The sequence below is a fragment of the Ornithorhynchus anatinus genome, chromosome 19 (genome assembly GCF_004115215.2).
Source record: "Ornithorhynchus anatinus isolate Pmale09 chromosome 19, mOrnAna1.pri.v4, whole genome shotgun sequence".
Taxonomy (NCBI): domain Eukaryota; kingdom Metazoa; phylum Chordata; class Mammalia; order Monotremata; family Ornithorhynchidae; genus Ornithorhynchus; species Ornithorhynchus anatinus.
In genome coordinates this window covers 27,116,138-27,131,501 of record NC_041746.1, presented here as the reverse complement: position 1 = coordinate 27,131,501, position 15,364 = coordinate 27,116,138, and the positions used below count along the sequence as shown (strand labels likewise).

Sequence of the window (15,364 nt, the reverse complement as noted above, 5' to 3'; positions counted from 1 at the left end):
AATGTAACTCACTGACTCATCAGTTGTTGGGCACATTCAGAGAATGTTCCTGCCCAGCTTCCCCTGATTGTGAGGGGGTTGGCCTTGAAGATAACATTCTGCCAGAAAAAGAAACAAATTACCCTTCATTGTCTAATTTCTTTCTGGGGATAGGGAAGGGAGGAAAAAACAAAACCCTAACTTCCTTATTAAAAAAATATGCATATAGAGACAGCATTAACCACCTGATTCTAGTTTCATTTCTCTTGAACATATATTGCTAACAACATAGGCACTGAGTTCTCATTTGAGTTATGAACCAAAACAAATGATCAGGTTACACCTGTTTAGGTTACACTACCCTGGAAACCACTAGACACCACTTTCGAGGCTTAACGCAACAGCTTCTTTCTGAGAAATAACATGACCTACTCATGATTTTTTAATTACCTGAGCAAATGGCTGGTTATCTGTTCCACATTTGGGTCGGACAGGTAAGACTATAGATTATTTGTTTTGATCTGCTGTATCTTACCTCCTGAAAAAATGGAATCTTTTCATTTTAGGGCTGGCACCCAGGGAGAAGAATTTTTGGGGATGTTTGAGAGAGACAGTGAAAGAAAGGAAGATATATCTGCCTATTTAGCTAAATAGATATATCTATCACCTTCCTCCCCTCTATATAGATACATGGTGGGGGGTGGGGGGAGATAGATATATCTAACTATATAGAGAGAGGGAAGGAGAGAGAGTATGTGTGAATCTATCAGTGACCCCAAACTTTAAAGGTATTTCATTTTATTTTGCAGTAAGACTGAGACCATCCGGAAATTTTTGTTTGTGTGTTTATGTTAGCATGTTCGGGATGCATTTATGGGGTCAGTTTTCCTTTGTTTTGCCCCATGCAATGTGCCTCTTGTTACCTACGATGTGCTGCCATTTGTCTGAGCATTGTCGATGAGAACTACCCTAAGACTCTCCAAAAAGATCCTGAAGATATGCAGGGACACTTCTGTTGGTCCCCTGCAATTTTCCAGATCTTTTTTCTTGAGCTTCCTCAGACTTGAGCCTCAACTCCCTTTATAGATGGGTGAATATCCTCATGGCCCCTCCATCAAATAAAGGGATTGTGGTCTCCATTTTATGGAGGAGGAAGCTGCTGTATGGCTGAGGAAGTCACAGCCATGAGAGATTACATGAAATAGAATCATTCAGTTGTATTAAGAGCTTGCTGTGTGCTGAACACTGTTCTAAGCGCTTGAGATCTGTGCCTCGATATGTAAAAATCCAGGTGAAGAGATTAGTGGATACTGGAGACATTCCAAGGGGCTTTGGAAAGGCCCTCCATCTCCCTGAGGGCTTCTGGGCAGGAAACCTATTTACCAATTCTGTTGCATTGTACACTCCCAAGTGCTTAGTACAGTGCTCTGCACACAGTAAGCACTCAAGAAATTCCAATGATTGACCGATTGCCCGGAATGGGATGATCAGGAGCTGGTAGCAGCTTAGTGTCCCAGGATTTTGTCTTATAGTGTTTTCCTGACTGGTATGATTTGAGAGTTACAGAGAAATACTGAAGGTTTGCAGACTTCTTAATCACAGTTTCATCTCTTTATGGTGACCAATTTAGTTCTTGGTTTATGTTCCTAATTCTCAGGAATCTTATCCCCAGGAAACGCTGTAATTGTAAAACCAGGCAGGACTAGCATTAGGGGCTGGGGAATGGGGAGGTTCCTCTGTACCAGTGACACAGCCCCTAAGAGTTGAGGGAATCTCCCTGCCTCTCTTCCCCTCTCCCTACCCTGATTATGCAGGTATTTGGTAGCTCCACACAAACAATATTATGAAGCTTTGGACCAGAGGACATTTACAGAGGGGAGCTACAGCCAGTTTGCCAAAGTGAATGTCTTCATTACATGTTTTGGGTGGAATGATAGAGAGTATTCTGGTGACGTTCTTCCGACAACCCCCGTCTCTCTGGAGTGTGGTGACAGGAGACACATCTGTGCATAGGCATATGGGGCCAGTTATTGCATAATAAAGATGCAATTTTTCCTTAGCGTTTTTTTTTTAAATGGTACTTAAGTGCTTACTATGTCCCAAACACTGTACTAAGCTCTGGTGTAGATATAATTAGGTTGGACACAGTCCTTGTCCCACATAAGGCTCACAGCCCAAGTTGGAAGAAAAAAGGGATTTAATCTCCACTTTCAGATGAAGACACTGAAGCACAGAGAAGGTAAGCATCCTGCCCAAAGTCCCACAGCAAACAAGTGGCAGAGCCGAGATGAGAACCCGGACCCTCTGCCTCCTATGCTGCAACCTCCACCTTCATGGTTATGGAGCTCCAACTTTTTCCTCTGCATTCTTAAATGCAACTCGAGTAAGCCATATGGGTCACTCACCCATAAATTTATTCAAACCCCACTTAAACCTGCTTATATTTTCGGTGTGCACAACTGCTTTTGGGAACAAATACCTGCTATCTAACAGCCACGAGGTGAAGGAGGGTCCTTCGGGTTATTTCGAAACAAACAACGTCAGTACTTTCCTCCTGAGGCAAGATTGAGATATCTCCCTATCGGGCTGTACCAGTTGCGGACTGGTTGCGGGGAAGGTGCTTGAAAGCTTGGTGAGTAGATGAACTATTTTTTCCTTCTTTGGGAACAGCTAAAGCAAAAACCCTCCCTTGGTTCCCTCTAGTGGTTCTTGAGGAAATCCACTTGACAGTATCGGTCCCTTGATTTGGAAAAGACATAGAAGGGTGAACTCAAAGATACGCTTTCTCCATTCTTCTTCTTCCTTATTCCTTTCAGGGCTCAGGCTGGTGCTAATTTGCAAAGCTTTTAACAACTTCTGCCCATTCGCCATTCTGCTCATTGACACGCTACACCTTAGGTTTGTTGTGGGTAGGGAATGTGTCTACCAACTCGGTTATTTTGTACTCTCCCAAGTGCCTAAATACAGTGCTCTGCACACAGTAAGCACTCAGTGAATATGTTTGATTGATCGGCCCCATTGTTTATGACCTCTGACTGCTGGCTCCCATGACAGAGCACAGGCCTGGGAATCAGAAGGACTTGGGTTCTAATCCCGGCTCCACTACTTGCCTGCTGTGTGACCTTGAGCAAGTCACTTCCCTCACCTGGGCCTCAGTTACTTCATCTGTAAGATGGGGATTAAAACTGTGAGCCCCTTTTGGGACAGGGATTGTATCCAATCCAATTTGCTTGTATCCAGTGCTTAGTACAGTGCCTGGCGCTGTGGTTATCTTCTCCCCAGCTTCCTTTCCTTAAGGGTCAGTTCCAAATAGAAAGACGAAATCTACAGGGCAGGATCCAAAAGAATCACTTCCTGATGTATGTGTTCTCTTAGTCAGATCTCTTAATTTAGCAGGATAAATGAGTCCTCCATTTAAGCTTTCTCATCAAGTCTTTAATGGGGTGGGCTCTCCCCATAATTCCAAGAGCTCTGACTTCACACAGCAACCTTCCCCACCAGCCCTTCTGCTCCTGGCTTGGCCGCCAGCTGCAGCTTTCCCAGATTGCCAATAGCTAAAGCACTCTGGCTTCCCAACTTCTGGTGTCACAAAGGGAGGCCAAGAGCGGCCTCCATCACAATTTCAAGATTCTTAGAAAACTTACATCTAATTTTTGCCAGGTTGATTCCTTATCATTCAATCTCTGGCAAAATCCTCAAACCTTCTGAGTCTGTGAACATTTATTGGCACCAGCAGAGCAGAGACTGTCCTATGGGAAAGGTGCAGGCCCACTGCACTGGGAAGGGGTAGGATGCAATAACAATTTACTTTCTCATGATGTGGGGCCGTTACCGTGGACAAAGGCCTGACTGGGAATCTTTGCAAACTGACTCCCTCCCCATGGCTGAGTCCCTAGTCCCTCTCATCCCCCAAACCGACCTGCTCCCGGAGTGCTTTATCCACTGGCCATTTTTTTCCTGCTCGCCAAAACGTCCACACATTCTTGCTGTGACCAGGGTGGAAAACTGCAACCCCCAGGGTGACGGAGGAAGAAGACTGAGCTCTGAGCCAAGCAAAAACAGAAGGGTTCTCTGGAAGGTTAAGAGAAGACCAATAAAAACATTAAGAAGAGGAAAACGGGCTTTCGAAGGAGCTGAGATTATTTAATCGATAGAAAAGAAGGTTGGGTGGGAGTTCGGTAATTGCCTACAGGAACTGTTCCCAGAGATTAAGAGAAACAAGGTTGACCAACGGCTTTTTAGCCCCAAAGAAAACTGAACTAGAGCTAATAGGCTTAAATTACTACCTGACAGTTAGGCTACACATAGAAAAACAATTCCTGGTGGTAAAGGTGATTAAATACCAGGAAGCATAACTGAGGCAGGATGTGGATGCACCACTGCTAAAGAAGCAGCTTGGCCTAGTGGATAAAGCATGGACCTGGGAGTCGTAAGGATCTGGGTTCTAATCCCCGCTCCGCCTCTTGTCTGCTGTGACCTTAGTTGGGCAAGTCCCTTAACTTCTCTGTGGCTGTTACCTCATCTGTAAAATGGGGAATAGGACTGTGAGCCCCATGAGGGACAGGGACCGTGTCCAACCAAATAAGCTTGTATCAATCCCAGTGCTTTGTACAGTACCTGGAACATAGTAAGTGCTTAAATGCCATAAAAAACGTAAGATGGAATTTACCACTTCACTTTGTGGATGACTGGAGATTCTTTGGAGGGCACAGGCAGAGTCCAGCTTTCTCTCTGCAAATCTCTACCAGTAAAAGGATTTCATTTTTCTCCTTTTCTGTGCCTATCCTACAACTGGGGTGCTTTCAAAACCACCAAAAAGATCGGAAGACAGTTTCTCCCTGTCTTTCCTACCCACCCACGCTCACCCTCACCTCTGCCACTCAGATACCCCAAAGCCCCCTCCAGGTGTTCAGGAACATTATCTAGATTTCCCTGGAATAATCCAGGCAGGCGCCAGGTGACACTTAGCCAGGTGAAACATAATCCTTGTGTTTTTTTCAACAGGGGCTCATTTTAATCATTTCATACAGTCATTAACCTTTCTCTCTGATTTTAAGAAGTCTCTTTATTTAATAAAATTTTGTTTATGCGTTCTGATAACCAAGGACACTGAAGTCCTGACCCGATGGTGAATGGAACACCATGTACATTTATCTGAGTCCCCTGTGAAAGCATACATCACTCTTTGCACACCGGCACAGTACACTACAGTGTGAGTTTGTGCTTCTTTTCTCTCTTGTAAAAGAAATCTACAGTTATTGTGTTTGGTGTATGTGCTATTGCACGGAAAGCTGTATTACTTGCCCAAGTGCAAATTTTCTTAACCCATTTGTTGCCGGCCAATCCCAGTGGAGTATTTAGCAAGCAAATTAGACAAACTGGGATTAGAAGCCAGGTCTCCTCACTCCCAGTCTTGTACTCTCCCCCAGACCAGACCACTTCTGTTAAACCAAATATACATTGATGGGGCTTTTTTTTTTGCTTTTTTGTTCGGTTTAATTATATTTGTTAAGCATTTACTATGTGGTAGGCACTGTTCTAAGCACTAGGGTAGATACAAGGTTGGAAACTGTTCATGTTCCCCATGGGACTCTGTTTTAATCCCCATTTTATACAAGAGGGCACTGAGGTAAGGAGAAGTGAAGTGACTTGCCCTAAGTCACATAGCAGACAAGTGGCAGAGCCAGGATTAGAAACCAGTCCCTTCTCCCAGGCTTGTGCACTATCCATTAGGTCACTCTGCTTCTCAACAATGATTGTAACCCATCTTATTCTCATCCCTCCAAATTTGCAGGCAATGCCATAAAGGAGTTGCTGTGCATTTCCATTCCCCTTCCAGGAATTTAGCTGCATCATTTGCAAAAGAATGTAAATTCTGATTATTATTATTATAGCCTTTGTTAAGCACTTACTATGTGCAAGGCACTATACATCCTATCCGTTACCAAGACCTGCCGGTTTCACCTCTACAATATCGCCAAGATCCGCCCTTTCCTCTCCACCCAAACGGCTACCGTACTATTACGGGCTCTCGTTATATCCTGGCTAGACTACTGTGTCAGCCTTCTCTCTGACCTCCCTTCCTCCTCTCTCGCCCCGCTCCGGTCTATTCTTCACTCCGCTGCCCGGCTCATCTTCCTGCAGAAACGATCTGGGCATGTCACTCCCCTTCTTAAACAACTCCAGTGGTTGCCTATCGACCTCCGCTCCAAACAAAAACTCCTCACTCTAGGCTTCAAGGCTCTCCATCACCTTGCCCCTTCCTACCTCTCCTCCCTTCTCTCTTTCTACCGCCCACCCCGCACGCTCCGCTCCTCTGCCGCCCACCTCCTCGCCGTCCCTCGGTCTCGCCTATCCCGCCGTCGACCCCCGGGTCACGTCCTCCCGCGGTCCTGGAACGCCCTCTCTCCTCACCTCCGCCAAACTGATTCTCTTTCCCTCTTCAAAACCTTACTTAAAAATCACCTCCTCCAAGAGGCCTTCCCAGACTGAGCTCCTCTTCCCCCTCTACTCCCTCTGCCATCCCCCCTTTACCTCTCCGCAGCTAAAGCCTCATTTTCCCCTTTTCCCTCTGCTCCTCCACCTCTCCCTTCCCATCCCCACAGCACTGTACTCGTCCGCTCAACTGTATATATTTTCGTTACCCTATTTATTTTGTTAATGAATTGTACATCGCCTTGATTCTATTTAGTCGCCATTGTTTTTACGAGATGTTCTTCCCCTTGACGCTGTTTAGTGCCATTGTTCTCGTCTGTCCGTCTCCCCCGATTAGACTGTAAGCCCATCAAACGGCAGGGACTGTCTCTATCTGTTGCCGACTTGTTCATCCCAAGCGCTTAGTACAGTGCTCTGCACATAGTAAGTGCTCAATAAATACTATTGAATGAATGAATGAATGAATGAATCTATACTAAACCCTGGGGTGGATACAAGCAAATCGGGTTGGACACAGTCCCTGTCCCAGAGGGGCTCACAGCCTCAATCCCCAATTTACAGGTGAGGCAACTGAGGCCCAGAGAAGTGAAGTGATTTGCCCAATGTCACCTAGCAGACAAGTGGAGGAACCAGGATTAGAATCCATAACCTGATTCCCAGGCCCATGCTCTGTCCACTACACCATGCTGCTACTCATGTGTGTGGCTCTCTTTTACAGACATTTCTCCTTCCTTGAGCCAAAGAAAACCCCTGGCAACATGAGCTGGGTCTTCCTCAGAGACCTCCTAAGTGGAGTAAATAAATACTCCACCGGAATTGGCCGGATATGGTTGGCGGTCGTGTTCCTATTACGTCTACTGGTCTACATGGTGGCTGCGGAACACGTTTGGAAGGATGAGCAGAAGGAGTTTGAGTGCAACACCCAGCAGCCCGGCTGTGAAACTGTCTGTTTTGATCACTTCTTCCCCATCTCCCAGGCCAGGCTTTGGGCCCTGCAGCTGATCATGGTCTCCACCCCTTCCCTGCTCGTGGCCCTCCACGTGGCATACCGTGAGAGCCGCGAAAAGCGGCACAAGCAGCAGCTCTACTCCAACCCGGGGAGCATCGATGGTGGGCTCTGGTGCACTTACCTCATCAGCCTCGTTTTTAAAACCGCCTTCGAAGTCGGCTTCCTGGCCTTGTTCTATCAGTTGTACGGCGGGTTCAACGTGCCCCGCCTCGTGAAGTGTGATGTCAGGCCTTGCCCCAGTACCGTGGACTGCTTTGTCTCCAAGCCTACCGAGAAGAAAATATTCATCCACTTTCTGGTGGTCACCTCCTGCCTGTGCGTCGTTCTGAATGTCAGTGAGCTGAGCTACTTGGTGTTCACACGCTGTGTAAAGTGCTGCCTCCGCCGCTACCGCACCAGAGCAGAGGCTTCGGCCTGCAAGTGCCACCAGCTCAACTGTGCCCGTGGCAGAGAGGTCACCACCTCCGCTCTGATCCCGACTCACGTTCCGGATCCGGCCTTTCGCGTCCTCGCAGCGACTGAAGGGAAGCTGCCGGAGGGCTCGTTGGAGGGATGAAGGGGAGGCAGTTCTCAGAGCCCGGCAGGGGTAGGAGCCCAGTTCCAAATACCTGATTTAATGGGTGAGGGGAACGCTTAGTACTGTAATAGGGTGCTGTTATTACCATGCTCCTTCATTTAGGTTATACTTAATTTCCTGGTCCTTTCAAAGAAATTCAAACACCCGGGTGGGACTCGCCCTGATTTTCAAACAACCAATGGGCATCTACTGATCACTTACTGTGTACACAGCACTGTAATAAGTACTTAAGAGAGTACAAAAGTGTAAGAAGACACTAGTCCTGCCCTCAAGGAGTTTACAATATAGGGCACCCCCTCCACTGTCCCTTGACTTTGCTCTCCCTCTGTCAATTCGAAGAAAGAATACAATTCTTGGCCTATTCTGGGGGCTTGCTCTTCATTTTCCATCCAAGACTGAACTGGAGGGTTCCACTGTACCAGGATGACCTGTTTGGTTCTGAACTGGAGAATCCCATTCCTCCAGATTTGGAAGTAAAAACTAATGTATGTGAAATGATTTAGCAGGAGCAAGTAATGCTCTTTTCACTCAGCTGCACTGAGGTGATTGTTCATTCTAAAAATTAATACTTCTGCTTCAAAATGGTACTTTCACCATGACATTGCAAAAGGATCCCTGGAAATCAACCTTCCTTGGAATTTTCTAAAAGGGGGTGGGATCAAGGAAGAAAGTCATTTTAACTACCACCTCAATGCTATTGTACTTCCTCCCACCACCTGCTTTCCCAACTCTTTTCCGAACCAAATAAATGAAGATTTGTTGGCACTTTGTGAGTTGAGCTCTTTGGCATTCTATCACTTCACAAAGCATAACCTACAAAGACCAGGTCCATAGCCTCTAAGTACCACCTCAATTAACCAACAGGGTCTTTGCATATGGTAACTCAACACTCTGGCTAAGGGAGGTATTGTATAGTGTCTCTTTGACCAAGAGCTCTGTCTCTGTGGGAATGATTCTTCTGGCTTACTCTGCTAAAGAGAATAATTGTTGATCTATCAAGATTCTTCCATCGCCCAAACTTCTAATCTTCCTCTTTGCTGCACAGCTCCCACCACTGTATGCCTTTTTCACTGAAATCCTTGGAGGTGACCTATTGGCTTCCCAAAGTGAGGAACTTCAAATCTCCATTAGGTGTGAGATTTCCTTTGCTGATCAAGTGGCCAAACATTTCAGGAGAAGGCCCAGTCTGACCCTGTGAGTGTTCAGGTCCACATTTGGCAGTTCAAAATGGTATTCCACATAACCACCCCTTCCCCATCTGTCGTATCATCCAAGTTTTGCATAAGCCAAGAATATCGGGGGCTTTGGTGCTCGGAGGATTTGCTTTTTCACCTTACACTTTGCATAGGGTATAGGAACCAAAGACCCAGCTCTTTTAGGAATACAAAGTGTTCGCTTAGTAAGCGAGAAGGGTGAGGAGTTTCCTGGTTACGTATTACTTAGGTGAACCTGGACTTTCAGAGGATGGAGACTAATTTTCCTCATCTAAAATCTCCCAAAGCCATCTTCGTTATAATGATAGCATAAGCGCTTACTATGTGCCAACCATTCTAACAAGCCCTTGGTTAGACACAAGATACTAAGGTGGACACAGTCCCTGTCTCACACATGGGGCTCTCAGTCCAAGTGGGAGGGAGAACAGGTATGGCAAATCCCCATTTACAGGGAAGTTAATATGATTTACCCAGAGGCACACATCAGGCAAATGGCAGAGTAAGGATCAGAACGCAGGCTCTCTGACTCCCAGACCCATGCTCTTTCTGCACGCTGCTTCTGGGGTTAAGCCTGGGTTAAGCCCAGAGACCTGCAGAAATGGTGATAGTCTCTGCTGTACTATACTCTCCCAAGTGCTTAGTACATGGTAAGTGCTCAATGAATACAAATGATTGATAGTAATAATGATGTCAATGGTATTTATTAGGCACTACTGTGCTAAGCACTGAGGTAGACATAATACAATGAGATCAGATACAGTCCCTGAGCCACATGGGGCTCAGAGACTAAGAGGGAGGGAGAATCCACCAGATATTTCATTAGATATGAGGATATTGATGTGAAGAAAAGTGAATTGACTTGCCCAGCATCACTAAGAAGGCAAGTAGCAGAGCCAGGACTAGAATCCGGGTCTAAATTCTAAAGTTCTTTGCCTTGTCACTAGTTCATTGCTCTTTCCATTAAGCCATGTTGTTTACTGAGAACCTACTGGGTGTAATGCACTGTACTAAGTGGTAGGAAAGTACAATAGATGCATAATTATTAATTATAATTATAAAATACCACAATTATCGAGAAGCATCACGGGCCTGGCAGTCAGGTTATGGGTTCTAATCCCAGCTCTGCCACTTGTCTGCTGTGTGACCTTGGGCAAGTCACTTCACTGGGCCTGATTCTTCATCTGCAAGATGAGGATTGAGACTGTGAGCCCCACGTGGGACGGGGACTATGTCCAACCTGATTTCCTGTATCCACCCCAGCACTTAATACAGTGCCTGGCATAGAATAAGTGCTTAACTAATACCAAAATCATCATTATTATTATTAGTCCCTGACTTCAAGAAGCTTATACTTCTGGGCAATGTGGAACTAGGTGTGTATTTAGGGACTTCATTAACGTGAGACTAAAAGACATGGATGCAGGCTTTAAGAAAGATCACTGGAAAGTTGTGTGGTTGAGGCAGATGGTGGGTGGATGGGGGATGAAAGGCTCAAAGTATTAGGAATATAACAGTGCCATTTCCATGGCTTCAAACATAACATTTCATTAGCTAAATTGATTATTGTTCACTTCCTCCCACCAAAATCCTAAGACCCTGGAGTCTCCAAGGTTGCTCTCTTTAACTCACTGTTTGTTTAATTCGGGATGTAGAGATTGAGTGGTAACTATAGTTTGGCCTTTCGCTGGCCTCAATAAACTAAATCCTCTTGGCTTGAAAAGCCAGCTCCCAATTACAATAATTTGATGTTCAAAGATAAAAGCTGTATCCTGCAAGGGCACCCACCACGCACCACTCACCATAACCCAGGGATGTTGACTAATGATCAGATCACCTCAGCCTCACTCTCCCAACATTATGGCTGGCCCCAGACATCTGTTATCCACGAGCAGTGACTGGCTTCTGAGGGACTCAAGGAAAAATACTTCCACAGTAGTATTTATTACGCACCTATTGTGTGCGGACCACTGTCCTAAGCACTTGGGAGAGCACAATACACCAGGCATGTTGGTGCAAACATGGTCCCTTTCCACGAGGAAATCACAGTAAAGATGGGGAGTCAGGCATTAAAATAAATTACGGCTATGTACATAAATGCTGTGAATAAAGGGTACAAGCATAAGGGTGATGCAGAAGGGATAGGGAGTAGGGGAAATGAAGGCTTCGTCAGGGGAGGCCTCGCAGAGGAGATATTACTTTAATAAGGTCTTGAAAGTGGGGAGAATGATGGTCTGTTGGATTTGAAGGGGGAGTGAGTTCCAGGACAAGAGTAGGATGCTGGTGAGGGATTGGTGGCAAGATAGACAAGATCGAGGTACAGTGAGTAGGTTGGCATTATATGGGCCAAGTGGGCATGCTCGATTGTAGTAGGAAATCAGCAAGGCTGATAGATAGAAGAGGGAAAGGTGATTGAGTGTTTTAAAGCTGATAGTAAGAATCTGTGCTTGATGCGGAGGTGGATGGGCAACTACAGGAGACTCTTCAGGAGTAGGCAAACATGGATTAAACTTCAGAAAAATGTGCTTTAACAAATACCACAGTCATCATCACAGTCTAGCATGAAGTCAGCCAGGAATTTAGGAGATACTAAGAAGCACATGGCTTAATTTTCTATTTCCTTCTGGCCCTAGAGTTTGTGAGGGCCCAGCCTGAGACTCCTATTGAACCATGTTTCCTTTGCCCTCTAAACGCACCTTTCATTTCATAATTGACATGGGAGAGTACATGGACTGGGCTGGGTTAAATGGTAATTTTAAAAACTCACCAATTTAGAGATGTTGTCCAGCTGGCTTCATCAACAAAGTCTTTGTGGGGGTTCATGGTCCCAATGCCATCTAGGGAGTCAGACATTAAAATAAATTATGGGAGCAGCGTGACTTAGTGGAAAGAGCCCGGGTTTAGGAGTCAGAGGTCATAGGTTCTAATCCAGGCTCCGCCACTTGTCTGCTGCATGACCTGGGGCACATCACTTAACTTCTCAGTGCCTCAGTTACCTCATCAGGAAAATAATAATAATGGTGGTATTTGCATGGGAATTAAGAAAATGGGGATTAAGACTGTGAGCCCCTTATGAGACATGAACTGTGTTCAACCTAATTAGCTTATATCTACCCCAGGGCTTAGTACAGTGCCTGACATATAGTAAACCCATCAAAAAAAAGTAACACCCCCTCCAAAAAAAAAACTTACTTACCTTTCTAACTGCTTCCCCATCTGCCTATTCAAAGCAGGAATGAAGGACAGAGAAGGTTCCAGTATCCAGAGACAACGAGAGGGCAGGAAGGCAACTCAGCTAATTTTTTTTATAGAGTCTGCACCTGGTGGAAGCAACACCACTCCAGGCGCTCTGAGGCCTGGAGTACATAAAAAAGTTTAACGTGAACTTTCGGCACCAGAATCATTTATTGTCCTTCTATATTGATGAATGGCTTTACTGTCGTATGAGCTGGAGAAATGAGTGTTTGCTCCTTTGGTATGTAGAAATGTGAAATTTTACTAATTTCTCTTCAGTCTCAGGGTTAAGCACAACAGAATAATCCTGACAGATCATTTAACCTTAGGGTCTACCTAGGTATCACCTCCATTTCTACCGAGAACAGATTAAATGCAGATTTTGTTCTATCTCTATATATGTTGAAAACAAATATTACACTTTCTCTTCTTCCCGCTTTTTTTCATGTAACAGCCAGGCCCCTTCCTTGGAGCAGTAGGCATTTTGAATATACATTGCCTCCGGTTTTATTCCTAGGGCTAAAGGCAAGACTGGAATTTAAAATCATGTCTTTGTCCCTGTGGTTCACAGTGTGCTGGTTAACATTAAAGTGGTAAATGGTAAATGTTTGGACGTACACTTGGTTTTCCTGTAATGCAATGGTTATTTATCAAGTTGACTCCATAGAGCTTGCCTGTTCTGAGACCATTTGCCAGCACATACAGTTTCTTCATGGCACACCGAAGCCAAGCAGACGCACACCGTCCAAAGAACAATCCCTAATTCCCTACTTCAAATTTTAGCCAAACCTTGTGTTTTCAACATGTGAGTTGGGAACATGCACTATAGCATAACTGAATGTATAAACATCCAGCCAGCCAGTATGGAAATATTCTCAGTAATAGGAAATATATGAACATTCAACTTCTCTCCAAGCTCTGGGCCCTTTGGGTGACCTAAGCTCGTTGTCGAAACAGCTAGTTCAGATCACTTTGGATCATTTTAAAATCTGAGTTTAAAGAAAGCTTTGCTTTTTCTATGGAAGTCTTATTTGTGGGCCACAGATGGGATATAAAATGCACAGAGGAATAACTTCTCACTGCTATTCCAATTCCCAAATACCCTACTATTTAGAGGATGACTACCAAAGCATTTGCAGTGGCAGTTTGCCATCTTGTGGCCACCAGGAAAATGTGGTTTTGTTTGACAACAGTGCTCTGCTAAGGAGTCTGCTGGGCTATAATCCCCAGAGCTGGCAAGGGGGCTTAAACAAACCACTTATTATATTCATTTTTACATTTATATAAAGGATAACTGGGGCTGGAAGGGGTCTGACTTCTGCCAAATGTATGAGTGAACCCAGTTTTTAAGATAACCTACAGAAAAGAGCAACACTTGGGAGCAGTATGGGGTAGTGGAGAGCATGGGCCTGGGAGCCAGGAGGTCATGGGTTCTAATCCCAGCTCTGCCATTTGTCTGCTGTGTGACCTTGGGCAAGTCGCTTAACTTCTCTGTGCCTCAATTACCTCATCTGGAAAATGGGAATTGAGATTGTGAGCCCCAAGTGGGACAGGGATTGAGCCCAACCTGATTTACTGTATCTACCCCAGCACTTGGGACAGTGCCTGGCACATAGCAAGCACTTAACAAATACCATAATTTTATTATTATTATTATTCTCTGTGCCTCAGATACCTCATCTGTAAAATGGGAATCAAGACTGTTGGGCCCACCTGGGACAGGGACTGTGTCCAACATGATTTGCTTGTATCCACCCCCAGTGCTTAGTACAGTACCTGGTGCAAAGCACTTATGTAATTATTATTATTTATTATGTAAGATTTTGAAATTTCCACATTCACCTGTCAAAAATAGGGTTTCAAATCAAATACATTCATATCTTAATTCCACTACCCCCTAAACCAAAAGAATGATGAAAATAATACATGTATAGAAAACATATTTTAGCTTAACCATAGCTCTCTACTTTACGTTTCTCTCAATCGTTTATTTAATTTTACAATTTCATGACACAGATAAAAGCTGCTTGCTGGGTGGATGATTAAATGGGAAGAAGGCAACGCCCTAAAATGTGGAATCCTTATCCAGACCTACTGATATCTTATAGGCAGCAAAGAGAAACCCTCCTCTGAATAAGGAAATGACTATCGGGAATCTCTAGGAGGGGGCGGCCTAGAGCCTAGAGATCCCGAGTTTCCTCAGGGAAAATCCTTTAAAAATCCTTTCCACTACTAAAAAATTTACATGAGACACTTTTGAAAGCATTCTTGAGTTAGTGCATTCAATGAGGTTAAAAAAGGAGCATACTTACTGATGCTTTGGCTTGTTTCATATTGCCAGCTAATACAACATAATCACGGATATCATTCTCAGACAACGATGACCTCACACATGAAAAGGTACTGACCTCACACATGAAAACTTGATCAGACAGGAAGTGATCACAGTCAGGAAGCAATTTTTGTTTCCTCTGAGTTGAAGGATAGGTCAGTATGATAAAAATAGGCAGCTCTCTCATTCAAAGTTTCTTCTAAGTCAATCAGCTCGTTGAGCTCAACAACAGGGGAACTAACATTCTTAACTAAATTCCTCTAACTGAAATGGGTTGAAAAGTTCACACTGAGTGTATAGATTGCTATGATAAACTCATTAAATTCTGACCAGTTTATTTACACTAACGTATAATTCAGAGAAACTATTAATTCCCAGCCAGAGAGCTAAAGTTCTTGGATACACATTTCAGAAAATCCAAACTGGTTTATTTAAAGTCATCTTTTTTCTCAGTTTCTTGGGCTTTGAGTGAATGAGGCTTGACCATACATTTGGTGTTTTTCATGTTCTACAAGGCTGTGCATGAAAAACACAAAATACTCTATGATCTGACCACGACAAAGAAAATGGGGACTATACACATGCAA

General features: G+C 44.5%; 1 protein-coding gene across 1 annotated transcript; it reads left to right on the top strand.

Moving 5' to 3' along the window:
- The first annotated feature begins 272 nt into the window (after positions 1-272).
- On the top strand, positions 273-8,765 carry GJB7 (gap junction protein beta 7). Its single transcript, XM_007670738.4, has 2 exons — positions 273-473; positions 7,133-8,765. The coding sequence occupies exon 2, from the start codon at positions 7,173-7,175 to the stop codon at positions 7,977-7,979; it is 807 nt and encodes a 268-aa protein (XP_007668928.1). The 5' UTR covers positions 273-473; positions 7,133-7,172; the 3' UTR covers positions 7,980-8,765.
- The last annotated feature ends 6,599 nt before the right edge of the window (positions 8,766-15,364 follow it).

Excerpts from the sequence above, each read along its gene's own strand:
- GJB7 (XM_007670738.4), top strand. The coding sequence starts at position 7,173 with ATGAGCTGGGTCTTCCTCAGAGACCTCCTAAGTGGAGTAAATAAATAC.